This window comes from Saimiri boliviensis, chromosome 1 (genome assembly GCF_048565385.1).
Source record: "Saimiri boliviensis isolate mSaiBol1 chromosome 1, mSaiBol1.pri, whole genome shotgun sequence".
Taxonomy (NCBI): Eukaryota; Metazoa; Chordata; class Mammalia; order Primates; family Cebidae; genus Saimiri; species Saimiri boliviensis.
In genome coordinates this window covers 178801543-178823076 of record NC_133449.1, presented here as the reverse complement: position 1 = coordinate 178823076, position 21534 = coordinate 178801543, and the positions used below count along the sequence as shown (strand labels likewise).

The window sequence follows — 21534 nt, the reverse complement described above, 5'->3', positions numbered from 1 at the left end:
AGGGCACTTTAAACTCCAGGGTCCAACAATCAGCAAGCAAAATGAGTTGCCATTTTGGCAGGGGTAACTGACCCTGATCAGCAGGTGGAAGGACTGCTTTTATGTAATATGAACAGAGAGGAATGTGTGGAATCCACATGATTTACTTGGTTATTCCTTTACCTCACTTTAACTGTAAATGGACATATATTATAACATTAGCCTGAGAGGAATGATAACCAAGGGCACAGACACTTGAGTAATGAAGGCTTGAGTCATACCACCATATAAGCCACTGAGACCCTCAGACATGATTATGTGAGGAGAAAACAAAATGCATAGTGGAGGAGAACGATAAATATCAATTGCAACCCTGAGGTCAACCATACAGGGGCTGTGATTCTTCCAACCACCACCTCTTGTCTAAGTTTCTTCTCAGGAAAAGAGTTCATTGAGAGCCATGGAGGAGCTGCTCCCTGAACCTCAAACCTGTGTGAAAGAAGTAGATCTGTGTGCTGCAAAGTGTAAACTCAGGTGGCCTTCAAAGCATGCCTCTCAGATTCCAAATTACAGGCAGTGTAACTGAACAAAATCCCTACTACAGGGCTCTGTAATTTATCATGTTTGATTGGTGTCAAGCTTCCCAATCAATAACTGACCTGGTAAGGATACTAAGGAAAGCCTGTTCTGGGAGATTCAGGACTACTCTGCTGAGTTCAAGGATTCTCCTTTCACTCTGCTAAACCTCGATTACACTGCAGTCTAAGGCTCTTCCACCCAACCTTCCTTTCATCTCTCCTTCACAAATGTCACGAGTATTCTGGTGTGAATGCTCTACCAACTCTCTCCATTTTTGCTCATAGACATTTTCCCTAATAAATTTCTTGCATGTCTAATATTGTTGTGACAACTGCTTCTAACAGAACCCAGACTAACACAAATACTTTGTAGTATTCAGTAAAGAAGTTTTCTATACTTTTCGCTGGATTCTTAAAATATTTACAGTTTACTTTTAAATAATGTCATATTTGGCTGGGTGTGGTGGCTCACGTCTGTAATCCCAATACTCTGGGGGAGGCCAAGGCAGGTGGATCACCTCAGATCAGGAGTTTGAGACAAGCCTGGCTAATATGGTAAAACCTCATCTCTACAAAAAAAATACAGAAATTAGCTAGGTGTGTTGGCACACACCTACAATCCCAGCTACGCAGGAGGCTCAGGCACAAAAATCACTTGAACCTGGGAGATGTAGGTTGCAGTGAGCGGAGATCATGCCACTGCATTCCAGCCTGCATGACAGAGTAGGACTCTGTCTCAAAAAGAGTATTTTTTAAACTTGAGGCTTTTTGGTTTATTGCTGGTTTACGTAAATCAATTGATTCTGTAAACTTGAATCCAACCACCTTGTTAATAAATTGACTTACTTTTCAGAGTTTGTAGATTCTTTTTGATTCTCTGCATATACAATGACATTGCCTATGAATAGAGTATTATTTCTTCCTTTCCAAACTATACACTTTCCCCTACTTTTTCTTATTACGTAACAGCAGCCCAAGTAAGTGTGGCCACATAGAGACAGTCCCCATCTTAACAATAAAGATTTACTGACTTTACAATGATGCAAAAGTGACATTCTTTCAGTGGACACTGTGTTATGTTTTTGTTTTGTTTTGCTTTTAGAGACACAGTCTCACTCTGTCACCCAGGCTGAGTGCAGTGGTGCAATCACGGCTCACTGAGGCCTCGACCTCCATGACTCAAGCAATCCTCCCACCTTGGCCTTCCAAGTAGCTGAGACTACAGGCATGCACCAACATACTCATCTAATTTTTTATTTTTTTGTGAGACCAGCCTGGGAAACCATAATTCGAATACCCATCAATCACGCTATTTTTCACTGTTTATACACAACCCTTTATTATAAAATAGGCTTTGTTATGTGATTTTGCCCAACTGTAGGCTAATGTAAGTGTTCTGAGCATGTTTAAGGTAGGCTAAACTATGATGTTTGGTAGGTAAAGTATATTAAACGCATTTCTGAATTACAAGATTTTCAACTTACCATGGTTATATTATGACACAACCCCACTGTAGGTCAAGGAATATCTGTACTAAAAACAGAGCTGCCTGGGCCCCACCCACTGAGTCAGGTGTAGGTAGACAGGCAGTCATAAAATGTCTATCCTGTGGAAATGTGCCTCTCATTTTTGACAAGATAACTTGTTATGGTGGCAAACAAGTTTTGAAAATTGTAATACACAAAGGCTAGGTTACGGCCAACAGAATCAAAACTCGCATAACTTGACTTACTCCATGTGGGTAGGCTAGTGTTAAAGGGCACCAGAATTTTCTAAGACTCTCAACTACATTTATATCATATCATTTTCTCTGTTCTCAAGTTACAGGACATCTTTGCTACATCATTAATGATGCCATGAATATATGAGAAAGAATTAAGAATTAACTTTTCAATGTTAAAGTCTGAGAGAGAATTTCACTCACAAGTTTGAAGTACACATGTTTCTTCAGTTCTGTGCCTCAAGAGAGACTAATAAGGTTTACCACTTTAAATCTAAAAAGCCCTTCTTCAAATAGCTTCAAATATTTGTTTGTAATCTCCGTATTTTAAAGAAACAATTTGGACAAATGAACATGTAGCTCTCCACAACATCTGTAATGTTGACTGCATGACTCTGAATTGAAATATTGCATTATTTCTGTCAGGGGTTGACAAACTTTTTCTATAAAGGGCCAAATAGTAAATAATTGTGGCCCAGATGGTTTTTATCACAACTATTTAGCTCTGCTTTTATAGTATGAGAACAGCCATAGACAATAAATCTATAAAAAGTGTGACTGTTTCAATAAAAATGTATTTACAAAAATAGCTGGTCATACTTTGTTGGCTCCTGAAACACATGGTCAAAAAACAGCTACAGTGTGGCCAAGTCATAAATAAACTCCTCTTTGACAAGAGCCCACCTTGTAAGTTTTGGAGGAGTTCTGTCTCCCACCATGAAAGCTGAAAACACCAGATTTTCATTTTTCCAACCTCCCATACAACAAAGGCGGTGGGGGGGGGCAAATTATTCAGATGTTACCAATTAGATATATTCATCCAGGACTTTGAATCAGAAGCTAGTGACACCAAGAAGCAAGAACTGCATAGAATCCACTTGGGCAGCTGGTGACAGCAGCAAGGCTATATTAGTCCATTCTCACACTGCGATAAAGAACTACTTAGCCGGGCACGGTGGCTCATACCTGTAATCTTAGCACTTTGGGAGGCCGAGGTGGGCGGATCACCTGGGGCCAGGAGTTTGAGACCAGCCTGGTCGACATGGCAAAACCTTGTCTCTATTAAAAATATAAAAACTAGCTGGACATGGTGGAAATCGCTTGTAATCCCAACTACTAGGGAGGCTGTGGCAGGAGAATCACTTGAACCCAGGGGCCAGAGGTTGCAGTAAGCCAAGATTGCATCACTTCACTCCAGCCTGGGTGACAAAGCAAGACTCTGTCTCAAAAACAGAACTACTAGAGACTGGGTAACTTACAAAGAAAAGAGGTTTGGCTGATGGTCCTGCAGGCTGTACAGGAAGCATGCCTGGGATGGCCTTGGGAAACTTACAATCATGGTGGAAGGTGAATACGAAGCAAGCACATCTTCCCATAGCCAGCAAGAGAGAGACGGCAAAGTAGAGCAAAAGTGCTACATGCTTTTAAACAACCAGATCTCATGAGAATGAACTCACCATCACATGTGATTTTTATCACAGCTATTTAGCTCTGCTTTTATAGCATGAAAACAGCCACTGACAACAGGTAAATGAATAGGTGTGACAGCAAGGGGGGAAATCTGCTCCCATAATCCAATCCCATAATCCAATAGGTAAATGAATGGGTGTGACAGCAAGAGGGGAAATCTGCTCCCACAGGTCCCTTTCCCAACAGTGGGGATTACAATTCAACACAAGATATGGGTAGGGGCATGAGGCAAATCATATCAAGGGTCCACAACATATACAATGTACAGTACAAGTGCTCCACAGTGCAAACTGTGGCATCCACTATTCACTGCTAGTAGCAGCAGTATCTTTACAAAATCTGTGATAAGAATCATAGACCTAAGCCTGTTTCTCTAGTATTCCAAGCCTAGCCCTAAGTCTGTTGTTCTAGTATTCCAAGTAGTATTTCTAGCTAATTCTGTAGCTACCCAGTATCCTTTTAGTAAATTCTTTCTTTCAATTGGCCAAAATTGAGTTCTGTTACATGTAATAACCCTGTGAGATCCTGAACCAGCACCATCAGCATCATTTGGGAACTTGTAAAGATGTAAATTCTCAGGCCCCACCCCAGACCTAGTCAATCAGAATCTCTGGGTGTAGGGACCAGCAGTCTGTAGTTTACTAAGTCCAACAGGTGATTCTTCTGCACAATGAAGTTTGAGAACCACCGTTTATAAGTGGGGATCTATGTCACTCTGGATTGTCTGTTAAGGGGGAAGGACAACAGCACTAAGATGCCTAGTAAATCCTAGTCCCTTTATTTGTGTACCTACCTTGAGGGTCACAAGAATACTAAGCATTCACAAAACAGAAAAAAGTATGGTTGTAGTGGTAAGCTGATAAATTCTTTCTCATATGATGTGGGGGTTATGGCATTTTGTTTACATAGGACAGCAAGGAGTTGTTGAGTATGTAATTCTGAGCTTGGAAAAGGGTTTCTTGGGGCTTTTGTACCAATTAACTGCGAGAAAAGCTTCGGGTATCATATGACCTATTAGGCATAAAGTCACAAATAAAAAAAGAAAGAAAAAGAACCCTGATAGAGTCAGGCTGGAAGTCTTACAGTCTTTAGCAGTAAAGTATTTAAGTGGTAGACTCAAGGAGGTGCTTATCATTTACCCTAAATGCACTCAAAAGCTGCTCTAGATAGCATTCAAGAGGTAAGTCTGCCAAGTGCAGTGACTCACACCTGTAATCCCAGCACTTTGGGAGGCCAAGGCGGGCAGATCACTTGAGGTCAGGAGTTCATGACCAGCCTGGCCAACATGGCAAAATTCCATCTCTACTGAAAATACAAGAATTAGCCAGGTGTGGTGGTGCGCACCTGTAGTCCCAGCTACTTGGGAGGCTGAGGCATGAGAATTGCTTGAAAGCAGGAGCAGAGGTCGCAGTGAGCCAAGATCACATCGCTGTACTTCAGCGTGGGCAACAGAGCAAGACTCTGTCTCAATTAAAAAAGAAAGAAAGAGAGAGAGAGAGAGATCGATCGAGATCACGAGAAGGGTGGGAAAACTATCCATTTGGGATAGCCTGACATCCCAGATCAGTAACATCTGATTCAGCACTAGCTTCTGTAATTTCAACAAAATACTGCTAAAATTATCCAGACACATTAGAAAAACAAGTATCAGCTCAAGATTGGGGAATAATGGGTTCTACCTAAGGGAAAAAAAAAAAAAAAAAGAAGAAGGTGGTGAGGAAGTGGTGATGACTCAGTACTTCCTAAAACAGATTAGCTACACTTTCTCAGCCGGCCGTTTTTATAGTAAAAGTGGGATAGGCTGAGGTGGGTAGGATGGCTGCCATTCTATAACAAAACAACTCTTCTGTATACCCTTTAAACAATTCTTACTTAGAGCATTCATTGCAGATATATTCTATGGATTTTCAATTTTGTTGTTAAATGAAATAAATTCATATTTGGAACACTGTACAAATAAGTAATTACTGATTTAAATAAAGCAGGTTGAAATTTTCGTCCCCTTCCTTAGTTTACAATGTTATGCCAAGCAACTGTGCTGCTCTCAGAAACTCCATTTCTCAATTCTGCTGACTGCCCTTCTACAGATGCTTAGAAAATCAACCCAAACTTGGAAAACTCAAACTGAAAGGCTTAGAAAAGTTCTGCATTTTTCTGATGCTTAAAGTTTAAAACAAGTGAATTTCTTTTTTTTTTTTTTTTTTTTTGAGACGGAGTTTTGCTCGTTACCCAGGCTGGAGTGCAATGGCACGATCTCAGCTCACTGCAACCTCGGCCTCCTGGGTTCAGGCAATTCTCCTGCCTCAGCCTCCTGAGTAGCTGGGATTACAGGCACGTGCCACCATGCCCAGCTAATTTTTTGTATTTTTTTTTTAGTAGAGATGGGGTTTCACCATGTTGACCAGGATGGTCTCAATCTCTTGACCTTGTGATCCACCCGCCTCAGCCTCCCAAAGTGCTGGGATTACAGGCGTGAGCCACCGCGCCCGGCTACAAGTGAATTTCTTATCTATGATACACTTAATTCATCACATACAATCTTTTTTTCTCTTTTTGACAAAGGCTCTGGCTATGTTGCTCAGGCTAGAGTACAGCACCACAATCAGGACTCACTGCAGCCTCAAACTCCCAGGCTCAAGTGATCCTCCCTCCTCAGCCTCTCGAGTATGCCACAACCCCTAACTTTTTCTTTTTTTCCTATGTAGAGACAAGGCCTATGTTGACTACGCTGGTCTTGAACTAAGCTCAAAAAGATCCTTCTACTTTGGCCTTCTGAAGTGCTGAGATTATAGGTGTGTGTCACCAGACCCGGACACATAAAACTTTCAATAAAACATCGTTATCCAAAACTTCCATTAACCAAGACATTTTACTCATTCTCTTTTTTACCTAGATAACAAATCCCAGAAATTTTAACAATGAAAAATATCTCAGGATAGATCCTAAGGTCAGCACAAATTCAATTCTAACCTATATACATTCTGCAGCTATGGTTCTATAATGAAAAGTTATGCTGAAGAATTTTCTACAAATCATTTGGAAGGCAACCTAACAATGTGGAAGATAGCTGGATGCAGTGGCAATGTCTGTAGTTCCAGCTAATCAGGGGGCTGAGGCGGGAGAGATCACTTGAGCCCAGAAGTAGGAGGCCTATCTGGGCAATGTGGAGATACCTGGTCTCTAAAAAACAACAACAGACACACACACACACACACACACACACACACACACAAACCCACAACTTGGACTCTGGAGATACCCCTGTGTTCAAATTCTGTCTCTTTCAGCTCTGTCAGTTATCAGTTGTATAATCTTGGATAATCTGCTTAAAGTTTATTATCTGTACAATGGGAAGGATAAAATATCTTTGAACACCAATTTTTTGTTGTTGTTGAGACAGTTTCACCCTTGTTGCCCAGGCTGGAGTGCAGCAGTACAATCTTGGCTCACTGCAACCTCGGCCTCCCAGGTTTAAGTGATTTTCCTGCCTCAGCCTCCTGAGTAACTGGGATTAAAAGGACCTGCCACCACAGCCAGCTAGCAGTGGCTCATGTCTGTAATCCCAACACTTTGGGAGGCTGAGGCAGGTGATCACCTGAGGTCAGGAGTTCAAGAACAGCCTGGCCAACATGGTGAAACCCAGTCTCTACTAAAAATACAAATTTTTAAAATGTTTAGTAAATGTGCAGCAAAGAGACGATCACACGGTAAACAGTAATATTAGTATATTTTGTATTCTAAAATTACAAAATAAGGATTAAAATACACAGCAGACTACTAAAGCATTTTGAAGATTTAACAATATGTCAAAGTTAACAATACCATATATTAAACATAGAACTTACTGATTTTCTCATTCATGGTGGTGTAAATATATCCAGCAAAATGGCAGTAAAGATGTATAAAACATTTAACACAACTGGAGCCCAGACTTTGGGTTCTAAATACGTTTCTCACTAAAAGGAATTGAAGTTCTTTGGATAAACAGCTGACTTCAGTACTAGAGCTAAGAAACTGCAGGCCTGGAACATCTTTTCATACCAGAAAGCAAAAAAGTACTTAAATACTAACGGGGTCACATCAAAAGGACATAGAAGCTGACTTTGAAAGGGCTTACACTAGCTAAATCTGGAGCAATTTAATAATCAAAAAGGGTAACAACATTGAATGCAAAAAAATAATCCTTTATTTCATAGGGATTTAAAAAACAGAGGAGGAGAAAGGTGAGGAAAGCTCTTCTAGACAGAAAACAACTAATAAATGTAAAAGAAACATAGAATCAAAAATATATGGCCAGGCATGATGGCTCACACCTGCAATCCCAGCACTTTGGGAGGTCAAGGTAAGAGGATCACTTGAGATCAGGAGTTCCAGATCAGCCCAGGCAACACAGCAGAAACCCCACCTCTACTTAAAAAAATAAGAAATAACAAAAATTAGCCAGGTGTGATGTGATCCTCCAGATGCATGCCTGCAGATTCAGCTACTTGGAAGGCTGAGGCACAAGAACTGCTTGAACCTAGGAGGCAGAGACTGCAGTGAGGCAAGATGACACCACTGTACAGCAGCCTGAGGGACAGAGTGAAACTGACTCAAAAAAAGAAAAAATTATCACTTCGTAACAGCAAAGTAATAGTTAATTTATGTGAGAATTATCAATGCATGCTAAAACCACAAGGTAAAAACATTGTTGGAGAACACAACATTCACACATTCTCCAAGTATAACCTCGGGATCACTTATAAATTATAGCATTGTATCTTTACAACAAATGATCCTATTTTGCATGCCCAATAATGGAAAGAACTGACAATGAAATAAAATGAAATTTTTACATATACAATGACAGTGCAGACAGAATGATTGTGAACTCTATAACATTGTGTTTATCATTTGACTTTACCTTGGATCAGCCTGAGTAACTAAGGTCTGGCTGTAAATAAAAATAGAATGAGCAATTTTATTAAAATAGTGGAGAATGTGTTTCACCTTTGTCATTACATGCCAAAGGAACATCAAACATGTGTTGCTTATGCCTCCACAATCTATTTTTAATAAAATTGCTCATTCTGTAGTCAAGCTCATCAAATTAGGAATCTCCAACATACGTAAAATGATGGGCCTGGAAAAAAAATGTTCATCCGGATAATCCACGTCTCATCCTGATCTAACATTCCCTTTCTATCCAACTGGATTTACAAATGAAGGTCAAGGGGCTCCAGAAGTATAAATAAGTTCTTTTTCTTTCCAAAGAACCCTCTGAATGTGCATCTGCTGCAGGAAAGCACAACAGAATCTTTGTTCTGACAACCAGAGATGTGCACAGTGACTCACTCAAAAATGACTCCACGTATAATCAATGATGCTCTTTCGCCAATTCAGAAAAAAACTCTACAAGTGTACATTTAAAGATCATTATTCTAAATTCTGTAACAGATTATATTAAATTTTACATTTTTAAAAATCTCAGCTCTTAACTTTTAATAACAAAAAAAAAAACTAGTTCTTAAAGAAAAAAACTATTTCTGATTTTAAGTAAGCAATCACATTAACACTTAGCAGAGCATGAAATTTTGCCCAGAGAAATTTTGAATCATTTGGTGAAAGAACATAAACAGTTAAAACTGGCATTTATCTATGTTTTTCTGTGATGGTCCTTGGAAACGTGTTTTGAAACCATACAGAAAAGGAGTCTCTGTTCCAAGATATTACTAAGTTTCCTCCATCTGAATTGTCTCTCAAGAATTGCCAGGTAAAACACTGTTTGTGGTAACTCTACTTTATTCATATTTAATGAGAATAGTAAAAGAAAATTTTGCCAAAATTCATCAAGTCTTATCTCAGCACTTTAAATATTAGACAAGTAGAAATCACTACTAGAATAGTAAAGAAACAGTATTTTTCACATTGCCGTTCTAAAGTAATTTACTCTACAAATATTTAGATATCTTCTATGTACCAAGTACTGTGTGATGAACACCAGGAGATAAGGGTACACTCACTGTCTTCAAGGAGCTTATAATCAGAGAGAAATATGCAAGTAATCATAACAGCACAGTAATTACTATGGTGAAAGGGGGCGCAAAGTATCATGGGAACACAGAGGAGTGGAAAAGTGAGGAGGGAAGGATGCACAATTCTGCAAATGAGCACTAGAGATTTTAGTGAAAAATCAGAATGTGCCAAGCCAGAGGATGGCTTTCCAGACAGAAAAATAGCCAGCTAATACATATGACTATCATTTACTGAGTGTTTATTATCAAGACACTTTGCTAATTATTTCACATATATTATCTCATTTACCCCACACAAGAATCCTGAAAAGATATTCAGTCCTAGAGAAGTTAGATAACTTGCCTAGGGTCACTCAAATTCTCAGAACTGGAGCCCAGATTTGAAGTAGGGTTGTCCAAATGCAAAATTCAAAGACCAGTAACACCGTACCATATGTACCATGTTCCCATCCTACGCAATGCACAGAAAAAGGAGAGATTTTAGTGCCAGGATACGAAGGATAATCAGATGAATACCAAGGAAAGTCCCAAGACAGGAAGTTCAAAGTCCAGTCCAAAGGCAAAATGCAAAGAACCAAGGTAGCTTCATAGTCCTTTTGGCTGCTAGAAAGGAATACTAATGATGAGCTGGGAATAGTGGTGCACAGCTGTACTCCCAACTACTTGGGAAAACTGCTTGCACTAAGGAGCTGGTGGCCAACCTGGGAAACATAGTAAGACCTCATCTAAAACACACACATACATACACACACACACACACACACACACACACACACACTCCACTCAAATTAAGTTCAAAGGTAGAACAAATCTACAATGACAGAAGCAGAACAGTGGTTTCCTTTGGGAGGATACTGACTGAGAAGGAAAATGGGGAAATTTCTGGTGTGCTGGTAGTATTCTTTATCTATATTCTATATCATGATATACACAGCAAAATATGTTTGTAAAAATAAATCTGCAAATATATATTTAGGGCATATGGTCTTTATGTTTTTTATAGTCCATTTCAAAGTTTTTTTTTAAAAAAGTCTGGGGGACAGAGAGAAATTACCCTTCCAACCAGTGACCAGGCTGGGCTAATTCTACCTCCTTAATATCTCACTATCGCACTTAACTGCTGTCACCACAGGGTCTAGGACCTTATCTCACACATGAACTACTGCATTTGTTACTAATAACAAAACATACTTCTTGGTTTCCATATTATCTTAGTATAATCACTAATAGTTTTATCTTTCATATGGAAAAGTATCCCAGTTTGGATAAAATATATGTCTGGTCTACCTGTACACATATAAGCCTCCTTGTATCTGGTCTGCTCCTCCCCAATCAATTACATCTCCAAAATGCTCTTATTACCAGGCTTTACACCCTGCAATGGTTCTTTTTCCTTTATTTATAAGATGGAGTCCAAATTCCTGAAATTATTCAAGCCCTGCTAGTACATTCAGCTTCATCATTTAACATCTGATATCATGTACCATCATCCCCAAACATCGTAAACATTAGCCCAGTGTTTTGCAACCATTTTCCATTCTCATCCCCTCCAAAAGAACCTTTCAGACAATTTTTCCTAAGCACTGCCCCATTCCTAATTAAATACTAAGGAATATGACATTGTCAATTTAGGGCTGAGTTTTGGAGGACTACAAACCATAGCAATAGCAGCGATTTTTTTCCCCCCACTCCACTAAAAACCAATTTTTGCATCTCTGGGAGTGATATCACTTCCAAAGAGAATGCGTGCTCTAGACTTACAGATTGGTTTCTTATTCTACAACTATACATGGCTTGCCACCATCAGTACTTTTGTTCCTGCCTCTCTGCTTGGAATGACCTCTCTCAATCATCCAGAAATCAATTCATGACATTTAACACTGAATTCAGTGCTGCTCCATGAAGCTTTTTCCTTTCCCCATCTTGTAATCCCAAAGCCCTATTCATACCTTTGTCACTAATAACCATAACATTTATTACATTTATGTTTTCTTTTTTTTTTTTTTATTTGAGATAGAGTCTCGCTCTGGTGACAGGCTGGAGTGCAGTGGTGCAATGTCAGCTGGCTGCAACCTCCATCTCCCAGGTTCAAGCAATTCTCCTGCCTCAGCCTCCTGAGTAGGTAGGACTACAGGCACACGACACCACGCCCAGCTAATTTTTGTATTTTTAGTAGAGTTAGGGCTTCATCACGTTGGCCAGGATGGTCTCAATCTCTTGACCTCGTGATCCACCCACCTTGGCCCCTCAAAGTGCTGGGACTACAGGCATGAGCCACTGTACCCGGCCACATTTATGTTTATGTCTCCCAAGTAACTGAAGAATAGGGATCATACTTCAATTCCTCTCTACAACCTTGGTTTTTAATATGTCAGATATATTATTTCTTAAATGAATGTACAAATTAATGTTATCATCTGGGTGAGGTAACCATATCCCAGTTTAAGTGGGACAGTCCCTCTGTAACCTGTTATTCTGGCATAAATATTAATATCTTCTCTTTTTTTTTAATTTTTTTTTTAAAAGACGGGGTTTCACCATGTTGGTCAGGCTAGTCTTGAACTCAAGACCTCAGGTGATCCACCCACCTTGGCCTCCAAAGTGCTTGGATTACAGGCGTGAGCCACCATGCCCAGCCAATACCTTCTCTTTTAATCTCCAAAAATGATTTGAATAACAAATTGGTAATCTATACCTAGGGGAAATGGGAAATAAAATTCTGAGCAAGAGAACATAATCAGATCTGAGAGTTAGGAAGATCACTGTAGCAGCAAGATGACAATAAAAATGACTCAAGCAAAAATCTGGGGGTAGAAACAATAAAATAGCCTGAACTAGAGTAGTAAAACTAGTAAGAAAAAGGCAAATAAAAAGATTCAGGGGATAAAATAAAGTTTAATGGCAAGTTGTATATATGAGGAATAAAGAGAAATAATACAAATTTCTAGAGAGCACAACTGGGCCAACTGCCAACAGAATATGAAAAGGGAATAATAATAGCTTCAATTTAGGACAAATGGTTGAAGCATCTTGAGGACAAGGTGGTTAGACACACAATGCTGAATCACATAAAATGTAGGGAGTAAGTGGGAAAACACAGTCCTAGGAGGTATTAGTCTATAACAATTAACTGAAACCAAGCTGCTAAGACTGTCCAAGAAATATGAAGTTAGCAGTTCTAATGAATACAAAGTACTATCTTTTCAATACGTGATGACTTTACAAAATATATTTCTAAATTTTGGTTTGTAAAATATTTTCCATCATTTAGTATGTGCAAACCACGGCATTAAACACTGAGAGGGAAATAAACATTTAGGGAAAGGAGTTCATTCTGAAGTAAAAAAAAGAAAGGAAAAAAAATAGAAAGGTTATGAAGAATGGTATCAAATGTGGACTGAGTTGAGATAAAGCTAAGTTCAAGGTCTCAAATTATCACTGGGGCTGCTTTAAGGAATTCTGGCATAATGACATGAAGAAGTACAGGCACACCCTGTTTTTATTGTGCTTGGCTGGTATTGTGGGGTTTTTTGTTTTGTTTTTTTTTTTTTTAATACAATTGAAGGTTCATGACAACCCTACATCAACCAAGTCCATCATGCTCACTTCATGTCTCCGTGTCACATTTTGGTAATTCTCATAACATTTCAAATTTTTTCATTATATTTGCTATGGTGGCCTGTGATCAGCAATCTTTCATGTTACTACCATAACTGTTTTGGGGCACCACGAGCTGTGCCCAGGTAAGATGGCAAACTTCATCAATATATGTGTTCTGACTGCTCCACTGGCTGTTTCCCACCCCCCCTCCCTCCCTCCCTCTCTCACTCCCTCCCTCCCTCCCTCCCTCTCCTGGGGCCTGGGGCCTCCCTATTTCACGAGAGGTAACAATATGGAAATTAGGCCAATTAATAACCCTACAATGGGCTCTAAGTGTTTAAGTGAAAAAAGTCACATATCTCTCAAAAACTAGAAATGATTAAACTTAGGAAGGATGAGAAAGGCCCAAAGTCAGGCCTCTTGTACCACACAGTTAGCCATGCAGTGAACACAAAGGAAAAGCATATGAAGGAAATTAAAAGTAAGTGCTACTTTAGTGAACAAAAAAATGATTTACAAAAATGAAAAAGCCTTATTGCTGATATAGAGAAAGTTTGAGTGGTCTGGATAGAAGATCAAACCAGTCACAACAGTCCCTTAAGCCAAAACTTAATCTAGAGCAAGGCCCTAACTTTTCAATTCTATAAAAGCTGAGATGAGATGGCTGCAGAAAAGTTTAAAGCAAGTGGAAGCTGGTTCAGGAAGTTTAAGAAAAAAAGCCATCTCCACTGACATAAAAGGTAAGTTATCCTGAAGATCTAGCTAAGATAATTAATGAAGGTGGCTACACTAAAACAGATTTTCAATGCAGACAAAACAAACAGCCTTATATCAGAAGATGCCACCTAACACTTCCATAGCTAGAGAGGAGAAATCAATGCCTGGCTTCAAAGCTTTAAAAGGACAGTGTGACTCTTGTTGGAGGATAATGCAGCTGGTAACTTTAAATTGAAGCCAATGATCGTTTATCATTTTTAAAACCCTAAGGCTCTTAAGAATTACATTAAATCTACCCTGCCTGTGCTCAATAAATAAACAACAAAGCCTAAATGACAGCACATTTGTTTACAGTATGGTTTACTATTTTAAGTCTACTGATGAGACCTACTGCTTAGAAAAAAAGATTTCTTTCAAAATACCACTACTCACTGACAATGTATCTTGTCACTCAAGAGCACAGATGGAGATGTACAAGATTAGTAATGTTTTCAGGCCTGCTAACATCCACTCTGTGGCCAATGGATCAAGGAAAAATTTCAACCTTCAAGTCTTGCTATTTAAAAAACACATTTCACCGGGCGCAGTGGCTCACGCCTGTAATCCCAGCACTTTGGGAGGCTGAGGTGGCAGGATTGCTTGAGTTCAAGGCCAGTCCAGGCAACGTAGTGAGACTATCACTTAGAAAAAGAAAAAAATTGTGGGCCAGGCGTGGTGGCTCATGCCTGTAATCCCAGCACTTTGGGAGCCCAAGACAGGCAAATCACAAGGTCAGGAAATGGAGACCACCCTGGCTAACATGGTGAAACTCCATCTCTACTAAAAAATACAAAAAAATAGCCGAGCATGGTGACATGCTTCTGTAAGCCCAGCTACTTGGGAGGCTGAAGCAGGAGAATTGCTTGAAACCAGGAGGTAGAGGTTGCAGTGAGCCGAGATGGCACCACTGCACTCCAGCCTGGGTAACAGCGCGAGCAAGACTCCATCTCAAAAAAAAAAAAATTTTTGTGATGCATAGGAGTAGGTCAAAATATCAACACAGGAGTTTGAAAGTTTGAAAAAGGCTGACTCCAACCCTTATGAATGACTTTGAGGGGTACAACACTTCAGTGAAGGAAGCAACTGCATGGGGTAGAAATAGCAAGAGAACTAGAATTAGAATTGGAGGCTGGGCTGGCTCCCAGCACTTTCGGAGGCCAAACTGGGAGGACTGCTTGGACCCAGGAGTTCAAGACCAGCCTGAGCAACATAGCAAGATGTCCTCTCTACAAAAACAATCAGCCAGGCACAGTGGCCTGCACCTGTAGTAACAACTACTCAGGAGGCTGAGGTGGAATCACTTGAGCCTGGGAAGTAGAGGGTGCAGTGGGTTGTGATTATGCCATCACACTCCAACCTGGGCAACAGAATGAGATCTTACCTCAAAGAAACAAAAAGGAAAGAAAGAAAGAAAAAAGAAATGGAGATGGAGATGGAGCCTGAAGGTGTGACCAAATTGCTGCAATCTCATAACAAAACTTGAGTAGGTAAGAAGCTGCCTCTTATGCATGAGTAACAAAAGTTGTTTCTTGAGACAATCTAATCCTGGTGAAGATGATGTAAACATTGTTGAAATGACAACAAAGAATTTAGAATGCCACATAAGCTTAAGTAAGCTTAGTTGATAAAGCAGCAGCAGAGTTGGGGAGGACCGACTTCAATTCTGAGAGATGTTACTGTAGGTAAAATGCAATCAAACAGCATCACATGCTACAGAGAAATCTTTCACGAAAGGAAGTCAATAGATGCGGCAAACTTCATTGTCTTATTTTTAGCAACTGTCAGCCACCCCAACCTTCAGCAACCACAACCCTGATCAGTCAGCAGCTATTAACACTAAGGCAAGACCCTCCACCAGCTAAAAGATGACGACTGGCTGAAGCTTGGACGACTAGTTAGTGGTTTTTAGCAATAAAGTATTTTAAAATTAAGGTACATACCTTTTTGTAGACATAAGCCTACCACACACAGTAGACTACTCTATGTGTAAACAACTTTTATGTGCACCAGGAAATAAAATTCACGTGACTCACTTTTTTGGGATGTTGGTGTTACTGCAGTGGTCTGGAACCAAACCTGCAGTATCTGGGAGGTATACTTGTACCTTAACAGCTTTTGTTTTTTAGGGCACTTAATTTTCCATAAAGTATTTAAGTCTAAAATTTTCCATAAGAAAATCTTTGCAAATCGAAAAAGGAAATCAGAGAACTAGCTCAGGAAAGACAATGTTCTGTGAAAGTTGAATCTACAAGGAGAAATCGCACACACACAAACACACACACACACAGAAAGATATCTAAATGGCACACTTTACATGTGTCTATACTCAATGTCTGGCTCACTAGGATTATGCCAGAGTTGGTAGTTTCACCTAAGCACAACAGAAGGTTCAAAATATAGGAACCATTAATTTTGTCCCAGAAACACAAGGAGTTCTTTACTCATTATTTACTCATCGATTGCACAATGCAAATAAATGATTTCAACATACCAATTCTTATCCCTTTGTATATTTTCCACAATGCTTTGCACCCAGTAGGCATTCAAGGAAAAATAAGCTGAATAAATAATAATAAACCCCTTCTATTTTACATTTTATTAATTTGGCTTCTAGGACACCACCACTCTCTCTTGGTTTTTCTCCTACTGCACTGTTTGCTTCCGCTCATTCTCCTTTGCTGATTTCTACTCTTCTCCCCTGACCTTATATTGGTCTCATGTCCCACGACACTCACTGTCCTTGGTCCTCTTCTTTTCTCTACATACACTCATGACTTGGTAATTTTACCTAGTCTCATGACTTTCAGTATCTGCATGCTGATGACTATAAATTTTTATCTCCAGCCCAGGCTTCTTAGTAATATAAATTTGTATATGAAACTTCTTACTTATTTCTAACAGACATTTCAAACTTGACATGTTCAAAACTCAGTTTCTGATCTTGCCTCCTCTGCAGTTTTCCCCATCTCTCTGATGGCAGCTTAAACCTCTCTGACAATAACTCCAACACTCCAGTCATTTAGGCCAAAAACCTTGAAATCATGCTTGATTCTTCTCTTTTCCTGTAGGTCCACATCTAATCCATTAGCACATCCTGTTGGCTAACCCTACAAAGTATTTCTAAAATTTGACCACTTCTCATCACTTCCGTTACTATCACTATCACTTTAGTCAGAGTTACCATCATCTTTTACCTGATTTAATGCAATAATAGCCTTTAACCTCCTGCTTTTGCCCTTAAACACCAACAGTCTATTCTCAACACAGCAGCCAGGAGACTCTTTTTAAAAAGTTATTAAGCAGGGTAGCCAGGTGTAGTGGCACGTGCCTGTAGTTTCAGCTACTTGGGAGGCTGAAGCAGGAGAATCTGTTGAGCCCAGGAATTAGGGACCAGACTGGGCAATATAGGGAGACCCTCTTTAAAACCAAAGATTAAAAAAAGGTTAAGTAGGTCAATATCACTCCTCTGTTTCAAAATCTTTCAGTGTTCCACCTCACTGAAAAGTCAAATAATTTACAATGATTTAGAAAGTTCTACATCGTGTGCCCTATGCTATGCATCATTACTTCCTCTACTACTTCATCTCTTACTACTCTCACACTTGTTCACCCTTCTCCAGTCACACAAAGCTGCTTGCTATTCCTAGAATGTATCAAGACATGCTCTCAACATAGGGTCTTGGCAACGATTGCTCCCTTTGCTGAGAAAGCACTTTCTCCATATACCCCTATAGTTAATGCCATCACATGCATCAAGTCTTTGATCAAAAATCATCTCAACCCGGACAAACAAACCACCTTATTTAAACTGCAACCCAGCCCTTGCCCACTGCTTTCAATCCCTCTTATTCTGCTTTTTTTTAAATAGCAATTATAAGCTATATATTATGTAACTTATCTGTTTATTATATTCATTATCTGTCTTCCCCCGTCTTCACTACCAGAATGTAAGTCTGACTAGGGTAGATCTGCTTTGCTCATGGATACAACCTAGTGCACAGAATAGTGCCGTGAAATGGCAGACTCTCAATAAGCAACTATTGAGCTAATATATTTATAATAGACTCTTAGAGGAGTCCAGTAAAAGAACAAGGACCTTCTGAAAACAGAAATGAACTTCTGAGAATTTCGTCAAATTATTTATCACAAACAAATCATCACTAGGATTCAGATTTCCTTCTTCATACTTCTTTACCCCAAATTCTACACTCATTCAAAAGCACTACCAATGCATCAGTTAATCTCTTATGCTGCTAGATGTCAGGGCTATCTTCTGTTTACTATGGGCAACTATTTATTATTCCCTTGAACAATGATACTGTTCCAGTAAAACAAAATAAAGTACTAAACAAAGCACACACTGGCCAACATAACTTTATAAACAGTTTAGAAAATTTCCTAAGGATCAAAAATAGGCAATTTCAGCCAGGCACGGTGGCTCACACCTGTAATCCCAGCACTTTGGGAGGCTGAGGTGGGCAGATCACTTGAGGTCAGGAGTTCAAGACCAGCCTGGCCAACAAGGCGAAACCCCATTTTTACTAAAAATAATACAAAAATTAGCCGGGCATGGTGGTGTGCACCTGAATCCCAGCTACTTGGGAGCTGAGGCAGGAGAATCACTTGAACCCGGGAGGTGAAGGTTGCAATGAACTGAGATTGCACCACTGCACTCCAGCCTGGGCAACAAAGTGAGACTTTGTCTCAAAAAAATAAAAAGGCAATTTCAAACTAAATAACTCTACTGTTAAAGAGCAGTAGAATTTTCCCATTAAAATGTGAATTTAGTAGCACAAGTAATGTTTAAAATTAAAAGTGTCCAGGCACCAGGCACTGTGGCTCACACTTAAAATCCCAGCACTTTGGGAGGCCAACGTGGGCAGATCACTTGAGGTCACGAGTTTGAGGCCAGCCTGGGCAACATGGTGAAAGCCCGTCTCTACTAAAAATACAAAAGAGGCCGGGCGCGGTGGCTCAAGCCTGTAATCCCAGCACTTTGGGAGGCCGAGGCGGGTGGATCACGAGGTCAAGAGATCGAGACCATCCTGGTCAACATGGTGAAACCCCGTCTCTACCAAAAATACAAAAAATTAGCTGGGCATGGTAGCGCGTGCCTGTAATCCCAGCTACTCAGGAGGCTGAGGCAGGAGAATTGCCTGAACCCAGGAGGCAGAGGTTGCGGTGAGCCGAGATCGCGCCATTGCACTCCAGCCTGGGTAACAAGAGCGAAACTCCCTCTCATAAAAAAAAAAAAAATACAAAAGATTAGCTCGGCGTGGTGGCACGTGCTTGTAGACCCAGCTACTAGGGAGACAGAGGCAGAAGAATCTCTTGAACCCGGGAGGCAAAGGTTGCAGTGAGCTGAGATCCTGCCACCACACTCCAGCCTGAGTGACAGAGTGAGGCTGTCTCACAAAAAAAAGAAAAAAAAGAGAGAGAAAATTACACTAAACTAAACCTACATTACACATTGTAAGCCTTGTATAATACTTTCCAATGCTATAAAGCTGTAAAAGAATTCGCCTACTCAAATTTATACTTTGCCTACTCAAATTTATACTTTCAGTAAGCTCAAATTGACTTCAAGAATCATCATAAGGAAATAAAAACACATGGAATTATGAATGCATACCTCAAAAAGAGAACTCTGGAGTGGTAGAATCTGTGTTGTTCCTATGCAAGCATCAGGATCTTCAATAACATAATTTGATCTATCATGACATCAGTTAGGGCCTGAATAATGATCATGTCCCAAAAGGTCAGCCCAACGGCTGATCAGCCCTAAGGCTCGGTATGCAAAACACCATATATCTGAAGAACTCCAAAGTGACTTAGAAAGCATTAAACAAAGCATTTCATTTCATTTCCTGCAACTTTAAACAAGACAATCCAACAATCCACCCACACTGTTGCTGTTTTGTTTAGAAAACACGTCCCACCTGTTATAGAAACTTCTCCAAATAAAGGAAAACCTTCCCCCAAACCTCAGCATTCCACCTGGATAGGCAAATCGAACAGGTTTTAGTTATGTGCGTGAAAACTAGCCTTCAGGTCGAATGAACTCGTTTAAGCTAATGCAATTACTGTTAACTCGACACAGCAAATTTTGGATCTGAGCACGAAATACTGTAAAATTTCCCAGGGACAGTCTGAAAAAGTCCCTACAGTGGTGATCTTTAAACATCCATCATCTACACAGAATTCACCGTTTGACTGGATGTAAACTTTTAAACTAACTTTGAAAACTTTATATATTTTTAGGCAACTGTACAATATTTCAGGGATCTTTAAAGAAAAACTATTTCTAAATTAGATGGCTGAGATACTTCCTTTACAATTTCCATCTCGTTTTTCATAGTCTACTCTACTTAAATAGACATCTAACTCCGAAACGAATATTTTACCCAACTCAAAAAATAATAAATAAATAAAGCACTTAATAATGGTGCTTTCTTAACGACACCTGGAAGCCCCCGGCAAGGACAGGTACGCGGGTTAAGACGGCATCACGGGCAGGAAGGGCCTGGATCAGGGCAGACACTCAAGAGAACAGATAACCAGTAGCAGGTGCGAGGCTCTGGCAACAGGGCAGTCGCCGCGGGTTTCGGGCAGACAGGGGCATGCTGTCTGTTGGACTGCGGGGCGCGCACAAGGGTCGACCAGCCTCACCTCGGGAGTCCGCTCTGGCGGCTTCTTCCTCAACGCCTGCCTAGCGCCAGGGTCCACGGGTGAGTTCATGGCCACGGTCCGGGTGCTCCCCAGCCTGCCCTTAGAAGGCCACGCCACAGTTCATTCACCCCAGGCAAAGGGTGCGGTACCTTGCCCCCGCCCCAAGGAGGGAACTTAGCGCCGTAACAAGGTCCGAGCTCAAGCAAACAACCCTTCGCAACGCCCGCCTAGGGCCTCTACCCACGCGCGACTGGCCGGAGACAAGCCCGCGCGGGGGCGGGGAGACTAAGTGCGCATGCGCGGCACGCAAGCGCACGCTAAAGAGCACCCAAGGGCGTGACTCAACTGTGACGTCAGAATTGGGGCGGTGCGAGTAAGTTGTTTCCTGCAGTACTCGTGAGATTTAAAGACACCTCGCGAGACCTCACCTAAACCCGTCAAACGATCCGCTTCAACGTTGTGATTCCGGCCTCTCCATCCCCTGTAGGAGCCGGAAACGCGCTTAGGGCCTGAGCGAAAGTAGCATTTTGGGGCAGAACCGTGGGATGGCGTTCTGGGTGGAGAGAACTGTTGTGCTCAAATCCGGAAGCCCAGGGCGTGGCGACGCCCGGGCTTGCGCTCCCCTTCGGCAACTTCCACGGCCGACTTTGAATATACGGAAGTAGAAGCCGCCATTCGGCAAAGAAGGAAGTCCACGCGCACCCCATACTTCTTTAAATAAAACGAAATCTCTTGTGAAAGCTGCCCA

The 21534-nt window shown here is 40.7% G+C and overlaps 1 protein-coding gene across 13 annotated transcripts in view; it reads right to left on the bottom strand.

Moving 5' to 3' along the window:
* RAPGEF6 (Rap guanine nucleotide exchange factor 6) overlaps positions 1-21064 on the bottom strand; it is a 246205-nt gene extending 225141 nt beyond the window's left edge. For all 13 annotated transcript variants that reach the window (XM_074381725.1, XM_074381732.1, XM_074381717.1 and 10 more), the window contains exon 1: positions 20787-21064. In XM_074381725.1, the coding sequence (XP_074237826.1) occupies positions 20787-20855 (69 nt within the window). In that variant the 5' untranslated portion in view covers positions 20856-21064. The remainder of the gene's footprint in view (positions 1-20786) is intronic.
* Positions 21065-21534: the final 470 nt, after the last annotated feature.